Genomic DNA, 24,647 nt, shown 5'->3' on the forward strand with positions numbered 1-24,647 from the left:
AGGACCCACGCGGCATTTTTAAAAGCTCCAGAAGGAATTCCCATAGAGCCAAGCTTGAAAACCCTGTGCCAGAAGGACATGGGAAGTCGGGGGTGGGGAGAGGGGGAGAGTGTGGCCACAGAGGGCTTCCTGCGGCAGGGAACTCACCAACTGCACTAGAGGGCACCAAGGACCTACCAGGTTCCCTTCCCCCATCCCATCTCGCTCCAGTCCCATGTGCCACATGAAATGAAAGGACATAAAAAGGGAGGTAGGAACCAACACACATTTTGAGAAATGCTGTCCATGCTTGTTTGCAATAATGTCCACGTGCTAAGGGAAAGACTGAGCGGAAGGGGAGTCTGAAGATCAGAACTAATGGATTTCAGGTCTTTTTTGGTCGTATCCTGAGAGCCCAAGGAACAGCCCAGAGCCACTACCGGGCAGAGAATTTTGTATCTAAAAGGAACCAAACCAAGTGTATGGCTGTTTTCTCCCCTTCCAAACACACCAGGCCTCAGGGCCAGAGCCTGGTGCTGGGCAGCCCAGCCACAAATAGGGTTAAGCTGCCCCCTTGTGGCAAAGCCTGAGTACAGCGTCCATTCACCACTTAGAGAAACTTACCCCACAAATTCTCTCTCCCCCTTTCATTAAGGAAGATACTTTAGGACAAAAAACCTGCCCTTGTGAGGCACAAGTGATTTACAGCCTATTCTCAATCCTGGCATACTACCTACATCTCCTGCCCCCCCATCTCGGACCCGGGAAGCACCTCGGTGCCATGGTTATGAACTTGGGCTATGAAGCCAGACAGATGTGTGGCCTGGAGAAAGTCACTACATCTCAGCCTCTTGCACAATGGGAATAATACAGGACGTGATCTGGAGGGGTTGTGAAGAACGGAGGAGCGATCCAGGAGAATAACCACACCTGACTTCCAGTAAGGGCCGCACACAAGCTAGCAGTATTAAGGGTCTGGGTTTTCCTCTGAGCAAACGACAACCCCACCTGCACTAACACAGTAACAGATCCTGCTTCTCTTTTTGCTCTGGCTGCTGGGCCTCTGAACAGACCCAGAAAGTTCTGGAAGGGCTCGTGACCCACATTGGGGTTTTTCTCCTTAGTAATGACACTCTACTCTGATTTGCTCTCGGTCCTCATTTCTTCCTATTGCATTGTTCTGGTTTGTTCCTGCAAATCTCCTCAAATCTTTTCTGGAATAAGACAGGACATAAACAAATGAGACTTTATTTTGGACTTGATAGGTTTTGCTCTTTACACATATATGCCCACCTAGTTCAGCATTTATTTTCAAATGAGATCATCTTTGATTAAGACAAATGCCTGGTGTCTAAAAGACAGTGGTTCCAAAATACACACATCAGAACTAACTTCGAGGCTTAAAAAACACTCTACTTGAAAAGGTTTGGGATAGGCCCCAGGAATCTATCATTTCAGAAAAGTTTTCTAGCTGCTTCTAAGGCAGCCAGCCTAGGCCCCAGCCATGGAGCAGTGTTTGAGAATCTCTAGCCTGGAAACTATTAAAAAAGGGTCATTAGTTACAAAAGGTAATTTTCTAAGTAAACTAACAATCTCAACTTTATTTAACTGACGTGTTTCAAAAACAACAGGTTTGAATCCAAATGTGCAAATCAAACAGACCTAAATCCCATGAGTGCAAAAGACTTTTCGGGAAATCCCAGCAGGGAAGTCTCATCTAAAAATCAAGACTCTCCTACTTACTTGGGTCTTTGAGTTTGGTTTTTCTTAAGGTGGTCGCTCCACGGAATGAAGATAATCCCAAGTTCTTTGACAACCCACCTGTCTTCAAGTGCCACAAGCACATCCAAATCCTGTACAAGGTCAAAGACGCTGATCCCTGGACATTCTCGCACCTGCCTGACTTCAGACTTCACCCCAGCTCCACTAGAGGGTGCTCCTTCCCTGGCCTGGAACCCTTCCCTGGGTTTGGGGGGGAGGGGGCGGTTTGGTGCTGCGGAGACAGGAGCATCCAGTTAGGCCAAGGTATGTTTCTCGCAGGACTCTGAAAGCCAGCTTGTGCTATCTCAGGGCCCCTGGGTCTCCAGAAACGCTGTGACTGCTGTTCCTTAGCCCCAGGCGGTAAAGACCCATGAACTGCCTTCCTAACTTTTATTACAAAGTAGGGAGAGCGGCTTTCAAAGTACAGCAGGACAGAAAGCCTTACTTCTGGTTCACCCAGACCTATACTCACTGGGGAGGCAGGTGTGGAAACCCGCTGGTGCACACTACAAACAGATCGGTCACATCAGCACTGCAGGGTGGGGTGCCGGGGGAGTTTCCGCGCCCCACCCCTGCCCTGAGTGCGGGTCCGCGGGACTTCGCTGTTCCTCATGCACCCTCCTCCCAAGGCTGCTCTTTGGCAGGATCCTCAGATGCCCAGGGAACAGGACAACCGGGTCTGTGCAGTTTAAATATCCACTTTATGGAACCCTTTTTATGGATTGCTAAAGATCCCTGCGTGGGCCGGGGTGCTGGGCATGCTGGAAATTTCATCTCCCCGAAGTCAGACCTAGGTCTAAAGACGCTCAGACTCTTCTGTCTACCCTCCAGGCCACCGTTCTCACTCTGGCAGGGCTCGCAACCCACAGGCTCCCCCTTCTTCCGACATCCAGGGCCCCTGCTTAGCGAAGAGGGGTAAGAGCAATAAAGAGCCCAAGTGTGAAATCAGGGAAAACGCATGTTAAAAATCTGTGATAACGAAGACACACTCGCCAGAAGGTATGCCTGGAGGACCAACACTGCTGCAGAAACAGGGGGAGGTAAAGAAGAGAGGCGGACTGGCACACACACAGAAAAGGAAGACAAGACAGATGACCATCCCGGTGACAAAAAACAAACACAGGACGCAGGTGGGGCAGGACAAGCCCAGGCACAGTTAATACTGACCAAGGTTCCAGTTCTGGGAAATGCCGAGTGTTATTTGATGTCCTGCCATAAGGCTACTGAGCCCAGGGTGGGGTAGGGCCTGTGACAGGTGAAAACACATGCTGACCGGGTCCTTCCAGCGCCTACAGCACCTGGCCACGACACAGAGGCTGGCTTTACCAACAGTTCCACACTACACCAGGTACTGGTACAGCCCTGATCCGGGCTTGGTCAGAGAAGGAAAAGGGTCCCAGTCCCTGACAAAAGAGACTCTACAGGACACGAGGGACGTCTCCACGGTGGCTCCTGCCCACACCAGCTGGGAAGAATGGGGGCCTGGCTGGCAGCTGCTAGATTTCAGGGAAGGGAAGAGAGCCAGAGAATCAGAGACGCTAAAACTAGAAAAGATGCCCTAATGGACCCAACACTAACCTTGGCGCAAAGTGACTTTCTTGGGGGCAGAGGCCCCCCAGAGACTGGGCGGGACGCCAGGCTACAGTCCTGGGAACTACAAAGCCACCCATTCTATTAACCTCTGAGGAAAGAGGAAAAAAAAATCAGTGATTACGGGTCTTCGGTCTCAACACCGAACATTCTGAAGGAATAACACTGGCCTCACTTTAGAAAGGACCGACACAGAACCACTGTAATGTGGAAAATCTTACTTGCTGTCTTCAATAACATCAGTGCCGCTGTCTCCTCTAGGTGGCTGCTTCCAAGGAAAGGGTGACAAATACTGGCAGTTAGTCATCTGCATGTCGCCGAGGGGTGAGGGGAGCTAGTAGCAAGGGCAGGGAAATTCATGTGCTATAATGACGCAGGGAAAGAAGACCTCTTTCCCCTCCTTTGTTTTGCTTCTGCTCTAACCTACCCATTAAGAGCCAGAACGGCCAGGTGAAGCCAAAGTAGACAGTCCTATCTGCAGGGCTGATGACGAAAGCCTTCCCAGGGTGCACGTCAGCTACACGGACAAAACCAACAAAGCCATCCTTTCCCTTTCCTTCCTTCCTCACCCCTTCCCCTTATGTCACTTCCTCCCCCCAGTGAGGGCAAGAAAGAGAGAGAGAGAATGGGTACTTTTTTCATTTCCTAAGGACCGTGCGTCTTGGTGGCACTCACTTCCCCCTCCGAGGTATCACAGAAAACAGAGCAGGTTTAAAACCTCCACGAGGTTACAGATCACAATGACTTGCAAGTGGTCTTCACAGTGAAGAAGGGCATACATTGCGGAAGGCAGCCTCCGGGCCCCCCGTCTCGCTCTCGCACACACTCTCACACGGACCCTCGCGTGGTGGGAGCGATGCGCAGCTGCAGGGTGTAACTGGTTCACGTCAGGTACTGCACCACGAGGAACATGACCACACACGTGAGCAGCATCCCACCGATCATGAAGTACTTGTCCTGGAAAGCCCGCTTCTCAATGAGCCGCATCACTGTGTTGGACAAGCCCAGCATGTTGGCAATGTCGAGGATCTTCTTCTGAGTCCCCTGGAGCAGAAAGGCAGAGAAAGAAAAACGATCAACTTGTTTTTGCCAAGGAGTGGGACTTTACCAATATGCAGTCTCCTGGTCACGCCTGAAGTATATGAAAAGCAGCATTAATCAGAAACAGATCCACGCTTACGCTCTGATGACTTTGGATGGACGTACCAGAGCAAAGCAAGGAGGCAAGAAAAGTCTTTTCCACGAATGTGCTGGGACACTGGACTCTAGCACACATATGTATCACGGACACATAGACCCACATCCCCTATGTATCTGATACGTGGCTTATGTGAGAAGAGTCTCAACTCAAATTATGCACAAAAATGAATTTGAGATGGATCACAGAATTAAACATAAAGCTTCTAAAAGAAAACAGAAGAGTCAAACACTGGGAACAATCCAGGAGTACATCAACCAGAGAATGGGTAGACAATGTTCAGCGAATCGGCATAATGGGGACACTACCTGACAATAAAGAGTACCTAAAGATTGACATGGAACAATGTGGAAGAGCCTGGAAAACACTCCCGAGAGGAAGAAGCCACACTTCCAAATACATCTATATGAAGTTCAGTAATAGGCAAAACTACTTTATGGGGAGATAAAGCAGAACGATGGCTGCCTGGAAGGAGGGGTCGCCTGGCTGGGAAAAGCAGGAGGAACTGTCCAGGGCCGATGGAAATGGTCTCTGTCAGGACAGAAGTGTGAGTTACAAAGGGTGTGTGTTTGCCAAAATGCAACGACCTGCACAAATTAGATCTGTACACGTGCAGGTACATTATACCTCAAGAAAAATTTTTTACATGTGTTTTTTTTTTTAAAGGGCAACATCAAAAAACTCTTCCTCTGCTCCCTAACTCCAAAATCCTGGCTGTCAGCCTGTTCACCTTGTAGAATAGAAACCTCTAGGATTCTTTGGCATGTAACATGTGGGCCAACATCCATGTTTACCAAACGGTCTGACGTGGGTGACATGGAATGACAGACACCAACACAGCGACCCCTTACATAAACGCCACCAAAACCAAAAGGGTATTTTACTCCTAAATCAATAGCCCACACCACCCAGCCTGCCCCTCCTCTCTGCTTTCTAAGTTTTGTTCATAAGCACACTCAATTTTCTTATGAAGTAACGAGTATAAACGACTCCTGGGGCAGACCCTAACCTCCTTCCACACACCCCACCCACTGTAACCTTACGATGGCATCTGCCCTGATGCCCTCCATGGGTCTTTTAAACGAACAATGCATTAACGAGGAGAGAAGAGGCAGAAGTGAAAACAACATGAGGCATCACAGACAGGAATTCAAAACCCAGGTTCAGCCCAGACAATGATGAACGAGCCTCAGAGAGAGGGATCTCTCAAGTCAGACCTCTCGAGTCCAACTTTACTGTTGGCAGAGGAGGGTTTTTTCCACGACAGTGATGGTAAAATTTAGGTCTCATTAGGCTCTGCTTAGCTGAGAGCAGGTGATTTCATCACTGTATGAAGTGCCAGTATCAAGCTAAAATCACCTGAAAATGAAAATAAATTTAAAAGAGAAAAAAAAAAAGTATTCCTTTCCAACCACAAATTTCTCCAGATCACAGCTCAGTTCCTTCATGCTCTCCACTATGTTCCTTCCCAATGGTTTAGACAGAAAAACCCCTGATGGGAGCGGGGCTGGAGGTGGGTGGTGGAAATCAAGACACAAGAGACAGGTAGGCAGTAGTAGGTGCACAGAGGAAACCAAATTAGAAACTTCACATTCCAACTCCACCCTCCTTGCAGGCTTCCCAGCACTTCTTTCTGGGGACAGCTTGGACTCCCCTGTGACACCGGACTTCGCTGGGAAATAAATGCTGGCTTCAACCAGAAGCCTCAACTAACCCCTGCCAGGTCAATGTTAGCACGACTTGGTGAGTCTTATCCTGATAGGGTTTTCCAGGGGCGCCTGGGGGCTGAGTCGGTTAGTGTCCCACTCTTGATTTTGACTCATGTCATGATCTCAGGGTCGTGAGATCGAGCCCCTGAGAGGCATGGGGCCTGCTGAAGATTCTCCCTCTCCGTCTCCAAGCCCCCCGCCCCCACCCCCTGCTCTCGTGCATACTCTCTTAACTTTTTTTTTTTTTTTTTTTAAAGATTTTATTTATTTATTTGATAGAGAAACAGTGAGAGAGAGCATGAGCAAGGAGAAGGTCAGAGAGTGAAGCAGACTCCCCATGGAGCTGGGAGCCCGATGCGGGACTCGATCCCGGGACTCCGGGATCATGACCTGAGCCGAAGGCAGTCGTCCAACCAACTGAGCCACCCAGGCGTCCCTACTCTCTTAACTTTAAATAGACAAAAGGGTTTTACTATTTTTCTGGGATATGGGCAGTTTTCTAAAGAAAGGGCTGATGAATCATCACGTATCAGTTGTGATTACCGCTATTGGAGACCACACTTCCAGACCATCAGAAGCCCCGCGGCCACCGACAGGAGGACAAGTGTCCCTCAACAGCCCGCCTGATGTCCCCGGTAAAGATGGCCGGGGCTGTTCGGCTCCCTCCAAAAGTCCTGCAGAGCTGACAGGCTCAACATGGTCCAACAAAAACTAAGATAAAGCTCACACTTCCGAGTGACTGTTTCTCACAGCTCAGTGGCTGGGAGTGCTGTGTTCACAGGGGACCACACCCTGATAACAGGCCCGGCCCACACCCCATTATCCATCAGGGCTGATACAGGAAAAGGGCTGAGGCAGAAACACCAGGACTGACATCAGAATCTGTGTAATGTTTCTGTAAACCACTCCCGGGGGGCGGCGCTGGTGGGGGGGGGGCAGTTTGAGTCTCAGCCAATGAGGCAGGGCTTCTAGAAACACCTGTGACTAAGGAGATTGCTGTGGGTCAGCACTCGGTGCTCTAGAACTGGTGACCTGCTGCCAGTCAACCAGGGCGGCCCTAAGACCCCACCAGCGGGGGATCAGTTTTAGGAGCACAAAAGGTCTCGGTTCCAAGGTGGTCCACAGCGGGGGCTCTCAGGGAAGCCGCAGAAGGGGGAGGCACCATGTACAGCCACATCTACTGTCTTAAGACTCATGGTTTCTGTCATTTCTAAAACCGGAATTTCTTGGTCTTATTGGTTCCTTTCGTGGCAGGCACTTTCATGATGGGTTCGGAAAATGGAAAAGGACTTAGTTACCAAGAGAGGCCAAATTAGGTTTTGCTGCGAGCGCAAGAAATAGCTACTGGCGAAGGGAGCGTGGTGACCTGTGGCCTCGAAATGATTCAGCTCCAACAGAAGGATCCCAGATTCTGTCAAAATCTCAAAATGTGAGGATATGGAATCACAGTGTAAACACAGGTACCAAACTGTTGGATGAGGCCAAAACCAGGGGCCTTTTCTCTGTCCCCCAGAAGCGCCCCCACCTTCAAGGTCAGTCTCTGGGCCCTCAGTCCCTCCAGAATACTGTGCCCTCCTCCAATGAGGTCATCCATGCCGTGGTGAATTTTCTGGAGGGAGGAGTTGAACTGCAGCGACTCATCCATTGGGATGGTGGTGTCAGAGTCCTGTGGAGAGACGCAGGCATTGGGTTAGCTCTGCAGGCTGCTCAGCTCCTGGGCTCCCGCAACACCTGGCCGCTCTGCCTTTCGGCCAAGGCCAACTCGGAGGAACAGCCAGAGGGACTGGTGCAAGAATCAAGGTGCCTCAGAGAGAAGAAAAACCCAAGACCAGCGATGGCCTCTGTTCGCCCCGAGGAAGAACAGCTTTCCTCCGACTTGGCACTCTGCGGAAGAATGTCGTACCCAAGGTCCGTCCATTCCCGCCTCTCCACCAGCTCTACCGTGACCACTGCTTAGGGAAAAGCATCAGTCCTTCAAGGCCTCCCTGGCCTTCTCCTAAAGGCTTTCTCTGACTACTTCTCTATGAATTTAGCTTGTTCCCCACTTCCTCTCCTTGGCTTTCTCTGAATGAACTCAGCACTAAATGTTTGCTAAATGTTTGCTAGATGGAGACTTAGGATAGAGAAGCCCATGCTTCCCGTCGATGGCCTAACAGTGGCCTGAATGGGACAATTCTCCTAAGCAGGCAAGAAAGGGCTGCAAAGAAAGGGAGGGAGGGAAAACGGACACAATGATCAAGCATTTTCCACTCTGCGTGTGCACTACCCTAAATTCACTTAATCCTCATTCTAACACCCTGACATGGTTACTACGGTGTCCCCATTTTAGAAGTGAAGAAACGGAAGCCAAGAAGTGGAGTAGCTTGCCTGAGGCCATGGTGAGCTGCTAAGGCCGGCGGGACCTGCAGCTCACTACTGAATGCGGAGCCTGGCCCCCTCTTAACCATCCTGTAGAGACCAACCCCGAGATCAGTCCTGGGGCTCTAAGTTTACAGCACAGGGGACTGTATACAGAAGTCATTCGGGACTGGCCGTGCTTCTGTTCTTTCCTGCCTCCCGACCACAGCACACTCTCCGGTCTGGCAAGCTGTGCCCTTCTCACCTCTTTCAATCACCACCAAGAGGCTACAACCCCTCTCCTCTGCTGCACAGGTTCGGAACCATTTCTCACGCACCTGCACTCTGTCCCTGCAGCTCGCACAGGAGCACTCACAGGGAGGAGCCCCGGCCCTGGTTTTTTTTATGAGCTTTACTCTCGGCATCTTCCGCTGCGTTCTGCACACAGCCAACGCTCAAGGGGGGCTGGGGGGAAGACATAGGACTCCAGGGTTTGAATGAATCAGTGAACGTCCCTTTCTCATTTGACAAGCATCAGCAGAATGCCTTTTATATGCAAATCTTTCTTACCCTCTAACAGCTAATGAGCATTGACCAGTAAGTAGTTCATCTGGCAAGTCAGTTTGTACTAAGGACGCCGTGTGCACCGCAGCTCACCAAGCTGGTAGGAAACAAGAGTAATTCTGAGCCATTGTCCCTGGCCTTAAACAGGCCTGAACACCCAATGCCATGACTACCAAAGGTCCACACACCTTTCAGTGTGCTCTATAGTTCATTATACTTCTGAAAGGCAGCTATGAAAACGTGAAAATACAAAAAAAAAAGGAAAGGTCACTATGCTTACAGCTTTACCACCAATATGTCCTCATTACGTTGTCACATTATTAATCACCGATATGTGACTGCTTACCCTAGAGGAGCAAAAACTATGCAGGCACATTCTGGAACACTCTGCAAACTTTACTGCCAGTGGGGACACGGCAAAGAGACAGACGTCTGTGAAACATGGATTGATCTGACTTCTGACAGGTAAAGAAAGCTAAGACCTCATTAGAAAATGAAGACAAAATGACACCAAGCCCACCTCGTGGGTGGAAACATGGGCTACAGGACATGAAAAAGACCAGTGTGCTCTACAGCCATGTGCAGGAAATGATCCTATAGAGACTCAAGGGCAGGGCCAAGGGTGTCCCCAAAATCAAACATGCACACCAACAGGCCACTTTCCAACAGGCTCAAAGTTAAGCAATCCGTCCAAAACAAAGTATGTATCTGTTAACAAATTCCTCCAAATTGCTGCTGAGACTTGGGGCAAAAACATTTCCATGTGTCCGACCCTGGAGTCACGCACAGACACGGCATAGCGACAAGCACTTCCAGAAGGCAGCTTTGGAATGTTGCCCTCCTGACAGACCATCTCCATTCTCATCACCGGCTCTATCTGATCAGAAAAAAAATCGCTTCCACCGTGTGAACTTCCACCTCTCGGTCGAACCATTTTGACCTCGGTCATTTTCTCCTCTGCCCATTCCCTCGACATAACTGCTTCCTTTTCGGGCTTTTGTATTAGCAAAGGAGATTCCCTGTCTAGGTCTCGTGTGAGTGGCAATGCATGAAAGCCGCTGTCATTTCCGTTTAGGCTCCTCCTCCTCCTCGGTGAGCTTCAGGCACCCCCCTGGAATGGATGAAGCTCCAAGGCCGCCGCCGCAGTGCCAGGGAACTGCCACGGACCCGCGGATCCCCACCCCAGAGCCTGGCTTACGTTGGTGGTGAACGTGCGAGACAGAAGCTCCTCTCGCTGTCTCTCCTGCTGTTCCCTTGCGTATCGCCGATGCTGGAAGTTTCGGAGAGCGGTCTGCAGGTGCTGGACGTCATACTTTAACTGGTCAACACGACTGGAATTGATGGAGAGAGAGATTACATTGCAGGAGCCCGGGGCCGCACACTTGCTGTGGCCAGGCGTTGTATTCAAGATGTCCCCTTGCTTCTCCCTACACCTGCTGCATGTTCCCCCCCGCCAAAATCATCTGATTTTGAGGGAGGATAGTGAGAATAAGAGCAGCAGCCTGTGGTTCCAGTTGGGTGTAGCCCACGAGACTCCAGCAGCTTTCCTTAAGCATCTGCTGGTCTCTGTGTCTGGATGCCTGACAGGCAACAGGTGACAGGAAGCAGGCTCAAGGACCTCTCCCTGACCTTCTATGGACTGTATCACTTTCCAAGAAGCAGCCCAAGGGCATCTTTCGAGTAAAGCATCAACAAAGTTTCATAAAACTTCTGGGAGCAGGGGCTGGGGTGGAGGTGGTGACAGGGGTTTCAATTCAATTTCATGGGGGGCGTATCAAACATGAGACCGGCATTTCATTATAAACAGACTGATTTAAGTGATTAAATGGGCAAGATTTCATTTCAACCCAAGAAGGCAGCGGGACCCAAAGGCCAGAGCCAACCTCTCTGATGGCAGTAGGCTTCAAGAGGCCTGGGTCTGGTCAGAAAAACATCACCAGATGTAAAATTTCCAAACGACCCACTGTGAGGAGACATGAGGCTTCTGAGCCACGAACCTCACAGGGTTTTTAATTCTGAGGAAGCATCACTGAAATGGAATCGTGCCCTTTAGGGAAACTGCATCTTTACAGAGTCTCAGTTTTTCAATCTGTAATGGATTTTCAAGAATATTCGCCAGCCTCCCCTGATGGGCTGAGGGTATCAAAGAGCGCACTCACAGTTTGGCATTCTGTCTTTTGTTAGGGGGCTCCTTGCTGGACAAAATCTCCAGACGTTCTAGATGGCTGAATATCTGGTCTATGCTTGCTTGGATTTCATTCTCCACTACTGCACCGAAGAGAAAAAAAGAATAATTGCCAGAAAAGAGACAGTGAACTGAAATGAGAGGGATACATTTAACACATCTTTTTTTCCATATCCAATAAATTCAAAGAAACACCTCTAAAAGGGAGAAAAATGCACATACCAGTGAATAACTGGAAAAACTTCAAGTTATACTAAGTGACTCTGTAAATGTTGTTCTAAACACACAGACACACACACACATAGCTGTTAGAGCTGTAACAATGCCAATTTTTTAAAAAGCTAGATAAAACTACAGAAATAAATTTCTTGCCTTTAGAAATGAAGTATTTTAAGCAAAATGCAATATCGTCTGAAACAGAACGAGGTCTCTTTTCCCTTGAGATTATTCTCAGATATGAGTTATAAATATCTAGTCAAAAGGCTGCCAACTGAATTCCCTATAGTAATGAGGTTAAAAGAAAAAAAAAGCAAAGGGGAAGATTAGTGTGTGAAAGACAGACACCCGCTCCCGGAAGGCTTTCCATAAGACGGGGAAGCCTGATGCTGACATCCCCAGATAGACCAAATACCACTAGGAAAGGCCCAGGAAAGATTCTACAGAGGTAAAGATATGATAAATACACTCATTTTCCTTATTCCTTTTGATAAACAGTCAAAATGCCTGCTTTTCCATTTTTAATCGTATGACTGGAAATACTGGGAAGGCAAACAGAGCCCGTGGACACTAGTCTGGGTACAGGAGAGCACCCAGACCACTTCCTGCCCCAGAACTGTCCAACCTACAGCTAACATACACAGTTTTGATGAGAACAAGGTGGGCATAGCACCCAGAGATGCGTTGGAAGCTGTGGAAAAGAGGCACGAGCGGACAGAATCGGGCATGCTGCCAGCCAGGCAGGGAGGTGAGGGGGTGGCCCCTGTGGCGTGTGGGGAACCAGTGGTGCCTGTCCGACCAGCTTCGAGAGACAACCTTTTCTTTTGACAGCAAAGAAACTACAAAACAAAAAACAGCACTTGTCTCCGCAGAAACCGTGGTGTGGGAACTGAACTAATTAATATTGCTATTTGTTTCTGAGTAATCCTCCTAAAAAAGCCACAGCCCTCAGCTTAGCAGAAATGACCAATTCCAGTTAAACATCTCTGAATTGGTATGGAGTACATTCCTCTAAGGGCTCGGTAATTAGATTAAGACAGATGGAGGAGAGAACGTCCATTCCCATAGGGGCATGTCAGGTTGAGTGGAGGGGTAATGGGGGATAAGACTTGTGGGATTCCGCAGGGTGCAATCAGGGAAGTCAGGGACTTTGCCAGAGGGTTTTTCTGTCCACCCTAACAGCAGAACTCATTCTGCGTTGAATCATTAAGCTCCTGAGGCAGAAAAGCGGTCAGGAAACCCAGCCCATTAGCACCGTGTCATCAGAGAAAGGACTCTGGTCTCCATAGTTAATTACTCACAGTGCAGAGACTGCTTGTCTGCCGTCTCCAGGCGTCCCATGTGAGACTGGATCTCGTGGACCTGCCTATCAAAGGAAGAGAGAGGAAATGAGTGAGACGGGAGTAATCAACAGCGCTTCGGTCAGGAAAGACACATTTTCTGATGCCAACATGTAACTGATTTAAATTGACAGCATCGCTGAACTGTAAAATTTGTAAGTGGCACTTTAGGCCACACGTTTTGGCAGGGTTTCTAATATTTTAACATGAATATTAAATAATAAAACCGACCAGCAGCATTTATCCAGCGCTTGGCGCATCTAAGATATTCTGCAAAGTCAATAACCCCACGAGGAAAGAACCATTATCATCCTCATTTTGTAAATAAGACAACTGAAGCCCAGAAAGGTTATGTAGCTTGTTCAAGGTCACACAGCGAGTGATAAACCTCAATCTGGACCCAGCCAATCCCACTCTCTGTTCTTTGACCCAATGTACTGAGCACTGGCCTGTACTAGGGAGAGTCAAAGGGCAGGACAGATATAATCCTTGTCCTTGAGAAACGATGTAATTAGGAATGACAGGCCAGAGAGACATGAAAAGTCCCAAGAAGATTTGAGAGAGCACTCATACACAAAAGTATAAACAAAAAGGAAGCTGAGGAACAGTGGTGCCAAGCAAAGGCGACAGACATACAAGAGCAATCTGGGGGTACTGGAAGGGGGCAGTGGTGAAGCAAGTTCCAAAGATCATTCTGAAGATGGGAGACATGATCTGGTGAGAGAAGAAATGAAGAAAACGATATGTAAAATGGCATGTCATGTAGATTACAAGCAGGCTGTCTGGCCTGAGAGTTGGGGTCGGGGGCTAAGGGGAGCCAGGGAAGAAGGGATGAGGCGATTAGCTGGAGAAAATGATCAGAGAAGGTCCTGAAAGATAGGGATCTCCTGTTTGGTAAACATCTTTCCCTGGCAGTATCAGGTGATTGCTATCTCGTTTGGAAATGCAACCCTAGGCTCTGGCTTTCTAGCATGGCCCCAGACATCTGGCCCTAGGGCGCTCTCCAGAGGCTCCCCTGGACTTGGCCAAGGTCACCCTCAGAGCCCTTCCCAGGCCTGATCAGGCCTGGAATACTGCTTATGCTGTCCCCGACAACGACCTGCTGGGGCTTCTGGTCTCCACCTTAGAGGCACAGTGAAGGAGTCTGCTACGCTCTCATATCATCACCAACCCTTGTGGGAAGGGTCAGCAGCCATCCTCCACCATGGGCACCACAGTGAACCAAAACTGACCAATGCAAGCAAAGGAGCCCAAGTTTGGTTTCGACTTCCTCTTGTCTTTTCCAGGGCTTTCCTGCAGCCTCTAAACATGACCCATGGTGCCAGAAGCAAGGCCAACTCTCTAATGACTCAGTGTGCTGGGTGAGATCCATGGCTCAGAGAGGAAATTAGAAATCATGACCAGAGATGGAGGCGACTCCAGTAAGGAAAGGGTGACAGTTTAGAATGAGGGTGCGTGGAGATCTGGAGGCAGATGTAGGGATTTGACTGGACTTAACCAACATCTGGATCAGGGTTCCCACACAAGCAGCAGTCGAGGACCGCACGGCAATGCTGATGGAAAGGAGAATTTGGATTTCACAGAAGGCCTGCGTGCAGACAGTGAGGTAGATTTTCAAGGGTAGCTTCACAGAGCAAATCTGAAAATTAACATAATAAAAGGGGGGGCAAAGAATACCCAAGACGACTCTGAAGTAAGTATGAGAGAGATGACCTGTCCCACCTGCTACACTCAATAAAAAGTCGTAATAATAAAACCAATACAGTAACAGTGCAGAGACAGACAGACAAACCCTGACCCCAACGCTGACCCAAGAGCAAAGAACGAAGGCTAGAAAGAGTCTTCCGTGTTTGGGGACTCAGTGACATCAATGAGTGGGAAAAAAAATGACTACGATCAATGCCAAAGGCTTGGTTGGTTATGCATGTAGAAGACAGTATCTCACATAACACACAAAAATAAACTCAAGATGTTTCAAAGCCCAAATGGAAAAAGCGAGGCTTCAAAAACTTTCTGAAGAAACTGATGAATTCTGCCTCTGAAGCTGATAATACACTAGATGGTAATTAATTGAATTTAAATTAAAAAAATAAACTTTCTGAAGAAAACACATGTGTGTATTATGTATTATGATTCGGGTTATGTATTATGTATAATACATAATACATATGTACAAAATGTACATAATGTATAATACATAATATGTGTTATGTATTATGATTTGGGTTAAAGAATTTCTTAAACAAGACAAACAACAAAACTATCCCCCCAAACCTCACAAACCACAAGGCTAGTAAATCTGACTACATTAAGAAACTTCTCTACAGCAAAAGCACTATTTAAAAAAAAAAAAAAAAAGACAGGTGGAGACTGGAAAGTACACTGACTAGATGAGAAAGGACTAATGTCTAGAACATGTAAGAAAAATGCTGTCAATAGGAAAAGTCAAACAAAGCACTTGTGTAAATTGGACGACAGACGACTGACAGAAAAGAAAACCCAAATGGTCACTAGATATATAAAAAGATACTCCACTTGACTAGTCATCAGGAGAACACAAATTAAAAATAATGAGATATTGCATTTCTCCCACTGGATTGACAAGTACTCTATACTGTAAGGATGAGGGTTTCATGGCAGGCTACGTGATGGTACCCAAGGGATGCTAGGGAAGGTTCCCAGCACTCTACCACAGGACTGTCTCTGGCTCTATGTTTTGTTCATATTGTTTTAAAGAACCAAGTTATGCCGGGAGGGAGACAAACCATAAGAGACTTAATCTCACAAAACAAACTGAGGGTTGCCGGGGGAGGGGGGTGGATAGGGATAGGGTGGTTGGACATTGGGGAGGGACATTGGTGGTTGGACATTGGGGAGGGTGAGTGCTGTGAAGTGTGTAAGCCTGACGATTCACAGACCTGTACCCCTGGAGCTAATAATACATTATATGTTAATAAAAAAATAAAAAATTATTTAAAAAACCAAGTTATGCTTATGAAATTTGCACATGACTCTGTGCTATAATGAGTGGGTTAGGAAACTGTACCACAAAACAAGATTAACATTTCTCATTTCGGCCAAAATAGTCAATTGGTCAGGGATGAAAAGTATTTTGACTTGAGACTTTTTAAAAAAATCTGATGTATGCTATCAAACGGCACTTCATTCTGGGAACCTTCTGTTAAAGGACCCTGTCTATCAAAGGTTTCTTCTAATGGAAGATGAATGAACAAGACGACTGGGAAAGAGTCTAGAAGTCAAGTCACGAAGAGGAATGGTCAAAAGAGCTAGTGACAGTAAGGCTCTGAAGAAAGAAAAGGGGGGGGGAACCCCTAAATTAAATGGGGCAGCTGGTGCTCTTCAAATATCTAGAGTTAACATACACGAAGAGGAATGGGTTTGTCCACCACTGCTACTCCTTAAGAAAGATCCCGAGCCAAAAGGTCCAAATTTCAAGGTGACAGATTTCAGCTCGGTGTGCTCCTACCCACTCCTCCCGCCAACAAAAAAACCCCGAGAATAATTATGAACTCTCTCTCTTCCAGAAAAGTAAAAAAAAAAAAAAAAAAGACAAGACCTCCTGCAACTTTCAACATAGGGTACACGAACTGCCTTGGGTTTTAAAAAGGGTCTTCCTGACCAAAATGTGTTGCAATGGAAGATCCTGCCAGTCCCTTTTATTTTTCTTAATTTCTGGAGAGTGAGTGAGCGAGCAAGCGGGCACGTGCACAAGTGAGGGGTGGGTGCAGCAGACAGGGAGAGGGAACTCCAAGCGGGCGTGGAGCCCAACAGCAGGCTCAATCTCACAACCTGAGCTGCAACCAAGAGTGGGACGCCTAACCAACTGAGCCCCCCAGGCACCACCACCCCCACCTTCAGTTCCTAAATTCTATGAAGACAGAGGGAGAGAAGATAGCAACACCCACCCTGTAGACACCCTTTGGGTGGCTGTTAATATTTTCTAAGCTAAAACGGATAAACTTTATTTGTAGGCAAACATTACTGACCATTCCCATCAAAGCTCTATCATATGGTTTGAATGAACTAGAAGAGAAAGAGGCGAGAAAATGATTCCAATCCCTACATTTCAAGCCTGAGATGAAATAAATGCAAAATAACAAAGCAAGTATGAATGGGACAGTGGGAATTGCTATACGCCAGGTGGGAAATGTGTTCTAAACTGAACTGGGAACTCAGACAACATACATGAAGCCAGTAAGGAACAAGTGATACATAGGTATGACTTGGGGATGTGGACACTAGAAACCAGAAGTGCTAGCCCTGTCCTAGCACGGGGGCCGTGGGGGGCTTGGGTAATAACATAAACAAGCAGAGAGATCTGATAGCAAGTCACTGTTGCCGACTTAAAAAAAAAGTCATGGGACACCTGGGTGGCTCAGTTGGTTAAGCGGCTGCCTTCGGCTCAGGTTATGATCCCAGCATCCTGGGATGGAGTCCCACATCGGGCTCCTTGCTCGGTGGGGAGCCTGCTTCTCCCTCTGCCTCTGCCTGCCTCTCTGTCTGCCTGTGTTCGCGAGCTCGCACGCTCTCTCTCTCTCTAACAAATAAATAAATAAAAGCTTTAAAAAAAAAAAAAGGTCTGTAGAAAATTTAGGAAGAATTTTAGAATGTAATTGCTTTTTAAAAGTCCATTAATTACCGTCATCCTCCTTCATATACACCCACTTTGTATCCACACTGCATCTGGTCACTGTGAGTAGGAAACAGTTCTAGAGTCCAGATACTGGTTCCAAGTTCTGGATCCACTAGGTAGTGGCTGAGGGACCACAAACAAGCTACTTAAATCCTTGGCACTTCAGTCTTAGGTAAAACAGCGTACTAATAATCACAATTATTTAAAGGCTCAGAGATCCAAATGAAGTATGAAACTGCTGTGTAACCTACATAGCATCACATAAACCTTTACTTAAAAGTAGTGGGAACCATCTGGTCATTCTCATCTCCCTGGCCTTGCCTCTCCTACAATTAGCCTCTCACCAGAAGGCAAAATCAAAAAAAGGAAGAACTGGTCTTGAGATAAAGTAATAGTTTTTATACTGCTCACCAAAATCACTCAGAGAGCTTGTTAAAAATAGAATTTCTTGTGCTCCAGACTTAAAGAATCAGAATCTCCAGGGATGATAAGATGCAGGGCATTGTATGAGGCTGGACGATATAGGGGACAAGTAGGCGCACCTTTACAATCACTGGAATATCAAAAATAGAAGCCTGGCTACTTATTCCTCTATAAATTTCATCCGAATGCAGTACTATTTAAGTGTTTATTCTGATTTTCATCTTTTTTTTTTTTCTCTTGGTGCTCAGGTGGTTCAGGAGTTTTCAAGATACATAACTTTAAAATATTAAACTCAATGTACTTTCAGGGACACACAAGAGATAACCACAAACTGGGGTCAAAGTTCCAGTACAATTCATATGCTCAGTTACTGCTGTGTCAATTCAGCTACAATCATTAATTTCTGCAACTGCAAAAGTTAATTGCTGATGCTCACAGAATTGTGTTTCCTCTTTAAGACACTCAGTCACCAGTAATGAAGCTAAAAGGAGCCTCGAAGTTTAACCGGCCCCAAACTAACATTTTATAGATCAGATAAACAAGGCAAAGAAGTCTAGAATCAGAACTCCAAGGTTCAGCATTCAAGAGGAAAGACAGACTGTAAAAGAGACTGTCTGTAAAAGACAGACTGTAAAAGACAGACCTTTCTTAGCATCATGAGAACTGTCCTCCTTTTTCCAACTGACTCACAGGTGGAAATTTTAAAGTCCCTTCCTATAGTTTTTATATGAGACTAGGGCTTCCGGGGTGAGAGCAAATTCTGTCATTTTAACACCATTACAAATAGTTTCTCTATTTTCACTCGACCAATCCAACACTTCATCATTACGGTCTCTAGTATAAACCATATCAGAATAAAAGGGAGAAAAGTGTAGCAGCAACACTATTAGTGTGAATGAAGAGTAGGGGCTGACAGCATTTAGAAGCTGTGAGCTACAACGAAGCTTTTTCTGACGACCTTAGTCCAATGATGGATCTTTCTAAATTGCTGAAGAAGATTCCATTTGTCCTGCTCATTTACCCTCCATCCCATCTTGTCACATCTTAGATCTTTCTTCGGACGTCTCTTAACTGTTCTAAATAAATAGTAAACTATGTGAAGGGGCTCTGACTCCCCACCAGCTCTACCAACCAAGAGCACCTAGTTGGTAGGTGGTAGACAAAGTAGTATAACCTGCAGGTGTGACTCTCCCTTCTCCTAGTCTACCTGACAGGTAGTCACCGCCTCGGAGATCCCAGGAGCCGTCCGGCCCCTTGTCCCCACACATCAGGCGGGAGACCCTCCATCCGCCGCTGAGCTGGGCATCCTACCAGAGACTCAGCGCTTCCCCTGGCAGCGCCCAGGCGGAAGGACTCGGCCTCTACAATGGCGGACGCCCCGAGGCCCCACCCAGGGGAGCCGACCTCGCCCAGCCTGACTGCGCCCCCGCCCGTGCCCCAACGCGGCCCTCACTTGTGCGTTTGCTGGTAAAGCGGTTCCATGTCGCCGGCCCCGCCGGGTCCGGCCCTGGCTTCCTCGGAACACGTCCTCACAGCCCCGCTTCCGGCTTCCGGCTTCCGGTCCCAGGACCCGCCCCTCCTGCCGGCCAGGGCTGCCCCCACGCGCGCCTTGCTGGTGGTGGTGGCGAAAGAGAGGAGGACAACGGGAGGAGAGCCCCGGACGAGAAGGCCAAGTATAGTCAGAGGGGCTGCCACATATCGGGAACGAGGAAGCATAGGTTTGGGCCGAGGGCGGTCTCCAGCATCGAGTCAGGCATTGACAAGGGCAGTCAAAGAGGACGGACGTGAGGTCCTCAGAGCCAGGCTGTGGGAAAGCCGGCGGTTACCTACCCTACCCTGGCGGTGGGTTTCGCTGTAAACTGCGCAACTGTGCGTCTACGGATTTCGTTCTTCGTTGGCGTTTGTGACCCAAGCTTCTCCTATGTCAAATCTGTCCGCTTACAGCACCCTCCTCCCCATGTATCCTTTCAATAAACTCACAATGAATGACTGGTCACCGTGTGTCATGTGTGCTGTGGGAGAAACCGGGTTCCTCTAGCCCTCAAAAGAGGTCGCGGTCTAGGAAAGGAAGTAAGATAAGTGTACAAATAAACATCTGCAAGGGAGAAAGTCCAAATGACAGCTGAGCTGGGGTCAGCCCCGTCAGAGATTCAGGAAAGACTTAATGTAAGAGGCATTTGAGTCAAGACTTGAAGGATTTGGACGCTTCGGTCTCTCCGCATAGACCTAACCCGTGTCCACCCTCCCAGGCTTATCTGCAGTTCCTCCCAAGGGAGGAGATGTTCCTCTTCCTTTGACAAGTTGATGCTTTTATTTTCCTGTATCCTGGAGCCCACCCAGCTTTGTGTCCCCAGAGACTGTCCACCCATGTACGTTCTTTCCCTAACATTTTTCCGTTTATTCTAATATTTATTTATTAATGAGCACCTACTATTACCAGGCACAGATCCTGGCGCGAAGAATACAAGTAAGATAGCCCTCAAATGTCTCATCTTTCGTAGTCTGTTCAGAAGGCCAATCATGCCCTCAAGCTACATGATGGGGTGGAGTAAGTGCTACAAATGACAAGAGTACCATTTTTCTCAGAAAATCGAGAAGGGTTCATGGACTAAATAGCCTATGAATGGAGCCTTCAAAAATCAATAGTTTTTTGTTTCTGTTTTTAAGAATCAATAGAGTTTTAACAGTGTCTTGCACAAGCTAACCACTCTGTAAATTTTTTTTCCCTAAAGATTGTTTGATTGATTGCTTGATTGATTTTAGAGAGACCCCCCCTGGGGGGAGGGGCAGAAGGAGTGGGAAAGAGAATTTCATCCGAATCCCCACCCAGCAGAGCCCAAGGCTGGGCTGTATCCCACCACCCATGAGATCATGATCTCAGCAGAAACCAAGAGTCAGTCACTCAACCGACTGAGCCACCCAGGTGCTCCTGTAAATGTTTATTTTGTTGGCCAATGGAGATGAAGGGAAGGACGTTTGAAGCCGAGCATATTGCTTGAGAAAAGGAAAAAAGGGAGAAAGAACATAGACAGTCCCCCACCGTGGCTGGATTTATGGAGCTTGGGGTAATAATAGTGTTAGAAGGCAAGTTGGGGCTAGGTCATGGGGAATCTTAAATGTCATGTGTAGATTTTTGTTTACAGACTTTTAAAAATTCTATAGGTAGGAGATTTTAGAGGCTGGATAGAAATTTTACATTTTCTCAAAGAATTTTTATGCCCGTATCTTCTTTGGACCTTGCAGCGACCCAGTGAGGTGGGTAAGGCAGATAAGGAAACTGAAGTCCAGAGGACCTCCTCTCTGTTTCTCAGGCTTTTAGGTCTTTATATGGGCATAGGGCTTTCTCTAAAGAGAGGAAAATTCCATCCCTCCATCTTGCTGCACTTTTAACTTCTATCTTCTTTCTTTTTCTTTTATGACTAAGCCATCTGGACAACTGATTTACACTGCCAACATCTCTGTGGGTGGCTTGCCTTCCAACCTCTCCTCTGTTCTAGAACAGAGAACTGTTCTTAGAGAACTGTTTTCTAGCTCACCAGAGTAAGCCTGACTTAGTCCAGTGGTCACTTTCCACGAGTCTTCATACATATATTCATTAAACTCATACTATTTATCAGGCACAATGCAAGGATTGGGGCACAAAGATGAGTGAAACATCCATGAGCTTGCCATAGAAGTTCTTTATTTCTTATTTAAAATCAATTAAATAGCATATAGCGTCTGATTATTTTCAGAGGTAGAGTTTAGTGATTCATCGGCCGCAGCCAACACCCACTGCTCATTACGGCAAGTAATGTAGAATAACCATATTCTTTGAATTCTTATTATTCTTAGAATAATCATATTCTTTGCTCCCATTAAAAGGGGGAGTTTAATTCCATTTCTTTTTCAGTCTGAGCTGGACTTCATGACTTGTGTAATCAATATAATGTGGCAGAGGAGAAATCCTGGGTTTTCAAAGGCCAGGTCATAAGAAGCCTTGCGGTGTCCACCCAGATTTTGGGAGCACTCACACTGGTAAACCCAAGTCACCTTGGAAGAAGTCCAAGTACCCTGATATCATCATTCTGGAAAGCTCGTATGTGTAGGTGCCCCACTCAACACAACCAGCTGAGCCAGATCTCCCAGCCAAGGCCCCAGACGTGTAGGAGAAGCCATCTTGCACCCTCTATACTGGTCTGTCCACCAGCTGAATCCCACCCAGTGACCTCTGCAGGAAGAAGAATGGAACTGAAGGCTCAGGCTATGCCTGAATTCCTGTCCCAGGAAATCAAGAGATAACAGCAAACTGGATGACATTTTAAGCCATTGAATGGGGGGGGGGTAGTTTGTTACACAGCAATTAACACCTGACCTCCGAAAGTTTATCATCTAGATGGAGAGACAGGGTACAGGACTTATGAAAAGGTAACAGTGTCATAAAGACAATTAGGTTCTGTCAGAATGCAGGGAAGGAGAAGATCCCTTTGAATGTGGATGATGAAAGAAGGCTTTCCAGAAGAGGTGAGATTTCAGCTGGACCTTGAAGTACAGGAAAGATGAAGATGTATGGAGAGGGGTGTAAACTTGGCAGGATAGAGGCAGTCCCAGGTAATCTGTGTGGTTTCCCTGGGCCAAAGCAGAGGGTCTCTGCAGAATGGAAGAAGAAGCTGGGATGCCGACAGGAAAGATGCGTGGGGAACGTCTGCAGGGCTTTGAGCCTTGGCTAATGGAGTCAAGTACTGTTTCAGGAAAATTGATATGATGCCTTCATGCTCTCTCCTCTTACCTGGCTTCAAGAGGTGCCTCACCATTCTGGGATTTGGCACGGCAACCCAGGGTCAGCCCGTGTGTTCCCTTGGTGGTTCCCTTTGTGGTATGATAAACTTGAAGCCTCTGAAGAGTATTTTTGACCTTTTCAATTTGATGGAACTTAATTTTTGTCTCTGCAACCAAATTAATCCGTCATGTGTCTCTGGTTGCCTCATTCAGTTCCTCTCGTAAACTGTCAGTGCTCCCGACACTCCCCAACCCTGGTCCCTTTCCGCCACTCCCTGCACATCTCCTGTTTCCTTCTGAGTCCCTGTGTCCCTACTGTCCATCCCACCTGCACCACACACCACCAAGCCAGCTGTGAATAAGCCTCACTTCCCCTACCGGACCGTGAGACCCCGGTAAGAGGCCCCATCATTCCTCAACCACTCCCTCACCTTTTCAATCATCTTCTCTTCTTTCTTTCTTTCTTTTTTAAGATTTTATTTATTTATTTGACAGAGAGAGATCACAAGCAGGCAGAGAGGCAGGCAGAGAGAGAGGAGGAAGCAGGCTCCCTGCTGAGCAGAGAGCCCGATTTGGGCCTCGATCCCAAGACCCTGAGATCATGACCTGAGCCGAAGGCAGCGGCTTAACCCACTGAGCCACCCAGGCGCCCTCAATCATCTTCTTGAATGATGCCCAAGCGATCCTTCTAACACAGAGATTTGTGGTCATTCGTATGCTGGGAGAGCTCCCTGGTGCCTATAGAATCTGGTAAAAATTTCTTATCTTGGCAGACAGAGCCCTCCTTCCTTCCCACATCCCTGGCCATTCTCCAACCCCCAGCCTCACTAAAATGATGGCAACTGTTCTCACGGTGGTTTTTGTGTCCTCTTGCCTTTGTATCCACTATTCCCTGTGCTTCAGACACCCTTCCCTCTGCCTCAGGCCCAATTAACTCACACTCCTTCAGGTCTTGTCTCTGGTTTCACCTCCCTTGGGGAGCACCCCTGACATCCAGGCTGGGCAGCCCGTGTCATCCTGCATATGCACCTCGTGCTTGTACTTGGCACTTGGCACGGGTGTCCCCGTTCTGCGTCCACCAGCCTGAGGGCAGGAGACTCGGCTTTCTCTGCTGTGCCTCCCCAGCTCTGTGGCTGGCATAAGGTATGTGCTTGCTGATTATCCTTTGCCTTGCCATGGACTTGGTTTTAATCAACTTATTCTCCCAAGTATTCTACCTGCCTGCCATTTCGGAAGGCTGGAATTTGTTGAGGATAGACTTACAGGCAATTAGAAACTGCCTCCATCAGAGGAGTCATTCTTGCTGAAAGAGTCATCACTTGAAGCCAGGGCAGAGTGCTCCCCAAAATGCTTCCTCCTTACGCACTTTCTCAACAGGGTCATCACTTGAAGCCAGGGCAGAGTGCTCCCCAAAATGCTTCCTCCTTACGCACTTTCTCAACAGGGTCATCACTTGAAGCCAGGGCAGAGTGCTCCCCAAAATGCTTCCTCCTTACGCACTTTCTCAACAAGTTCTCATTCTGTGCTGTAACTACCTGGCTGGGGGCGGAGGCAGGACCAGCATCCCCACCCTGGTTTTCTCGACAAGCATGCCGAGCTTCCAAGAAACTAACTTGCTTGCCCAAGCTACCAGTGGGAGAGGGGAGCTAAGTCCAGGCTCCAGTCATTCACCAGGCTCCAGTCAATCCAGGGAGCTGTTGGTTCAGCCCGCTGTTCAACCCAAAGACGGCCTTGCCACAGAGAAGATAAGACACCTCTGATGGCTTCTGCTTTGGCCAGCAGCAAAACTCTAGTCACTCTCCCAAGCCAGAGAAACATAATCTCACCGCCTCTGGGTTTGCTCCCCAGCCCATTCCATTAGAGCTGAGCACACAGAAAGGATGACATTTCTGAATTCAGAGGTTGCAATGAGCCAAGAAAAACAAGCATCTGT

At 47.7% G+C, this 24,647-nt stretch overlaps 1 protein-coding gene across 4 annotated transcripts; it reads right to left on the reverse strand.

Annotated features, from left to right (window-relative positions):
- Window positions 1-1,211: 1,211 nt before the first annotated feature.
- On the reverse strand, window positions 1,212-19,549 carry GOSR2 (golgi SNAP receptor complex member 2). 4 transcript variants are annotated; one of them, XM_082708350.1, is made up of 6 exons: window positions 19,410-19,549; window positions 12,841-12,905; window positions 11,298-11,403; window positions 10,337-10,469; window positions 7,763-7,903; window positions 1,212-4,374 (listed from the first exon to the last, which is right to left on the reverse strand). In XM_082708350.1, exons 1-6 carry the CDS (start codon window positions 19,436-19,438, stop codon window positions 4,213-4,215), a joined length of 636 nt encoding a protein of 211 aa, XP_082564476.1. In that variant the 5' UTR covers window positions 19,439-19,549; the 3' UTR covers window positions 1,212-4,212. The 4 variants fall into 4 exon arrangements, with proteins under 4 accessions (XP_082564476.1, XP_082564475.1, XP_082564478.1 ...); XM_082708349.1 differs by having other exon boundaries at window positions 11,298-11,406; XM_082708352.1 differs by lacking the exon at window positions 7,763-7,903.
- Between the last annotated feature and the right edge of the window lie 5,098 nt (window positions 19,550-24,647).

This window comes from Mustela nivalis, assembly GCF_964662115.1.
Source record: "Mustela nivalis genome assembly, chromosome: 17".
Lineage (NCBI taxonomy): Eukaryota > Metazoa > Chordata > Mammalia > Carnivora > Mustelidae > Mustela > Mustela nivalis.

Excerpts from the sequence above, each read along its gene's own strand:
- GOSR2 (XM_082708349.1), bottom strand. The coding sequence starts at position 19,438 with ATGGAACCGCTTTACCAGCAAACGCACAA. Across the intron at positions 12,906-19,409 it reads CTTTACCAGCAAACGCACAA|GCAGGTCCACGAGATCCAGT; the intron begins GTGAGGGCCGCG and ends TTCCTTTGATAG. Across the intron at positions 10,470-11,297 it reads AAAAGACAGAATGCCAAACT|TCGTGTTGACCAGTTAAAGT; the intron begins GTGAGTGCGCTC and ends CATCAATTCCAG.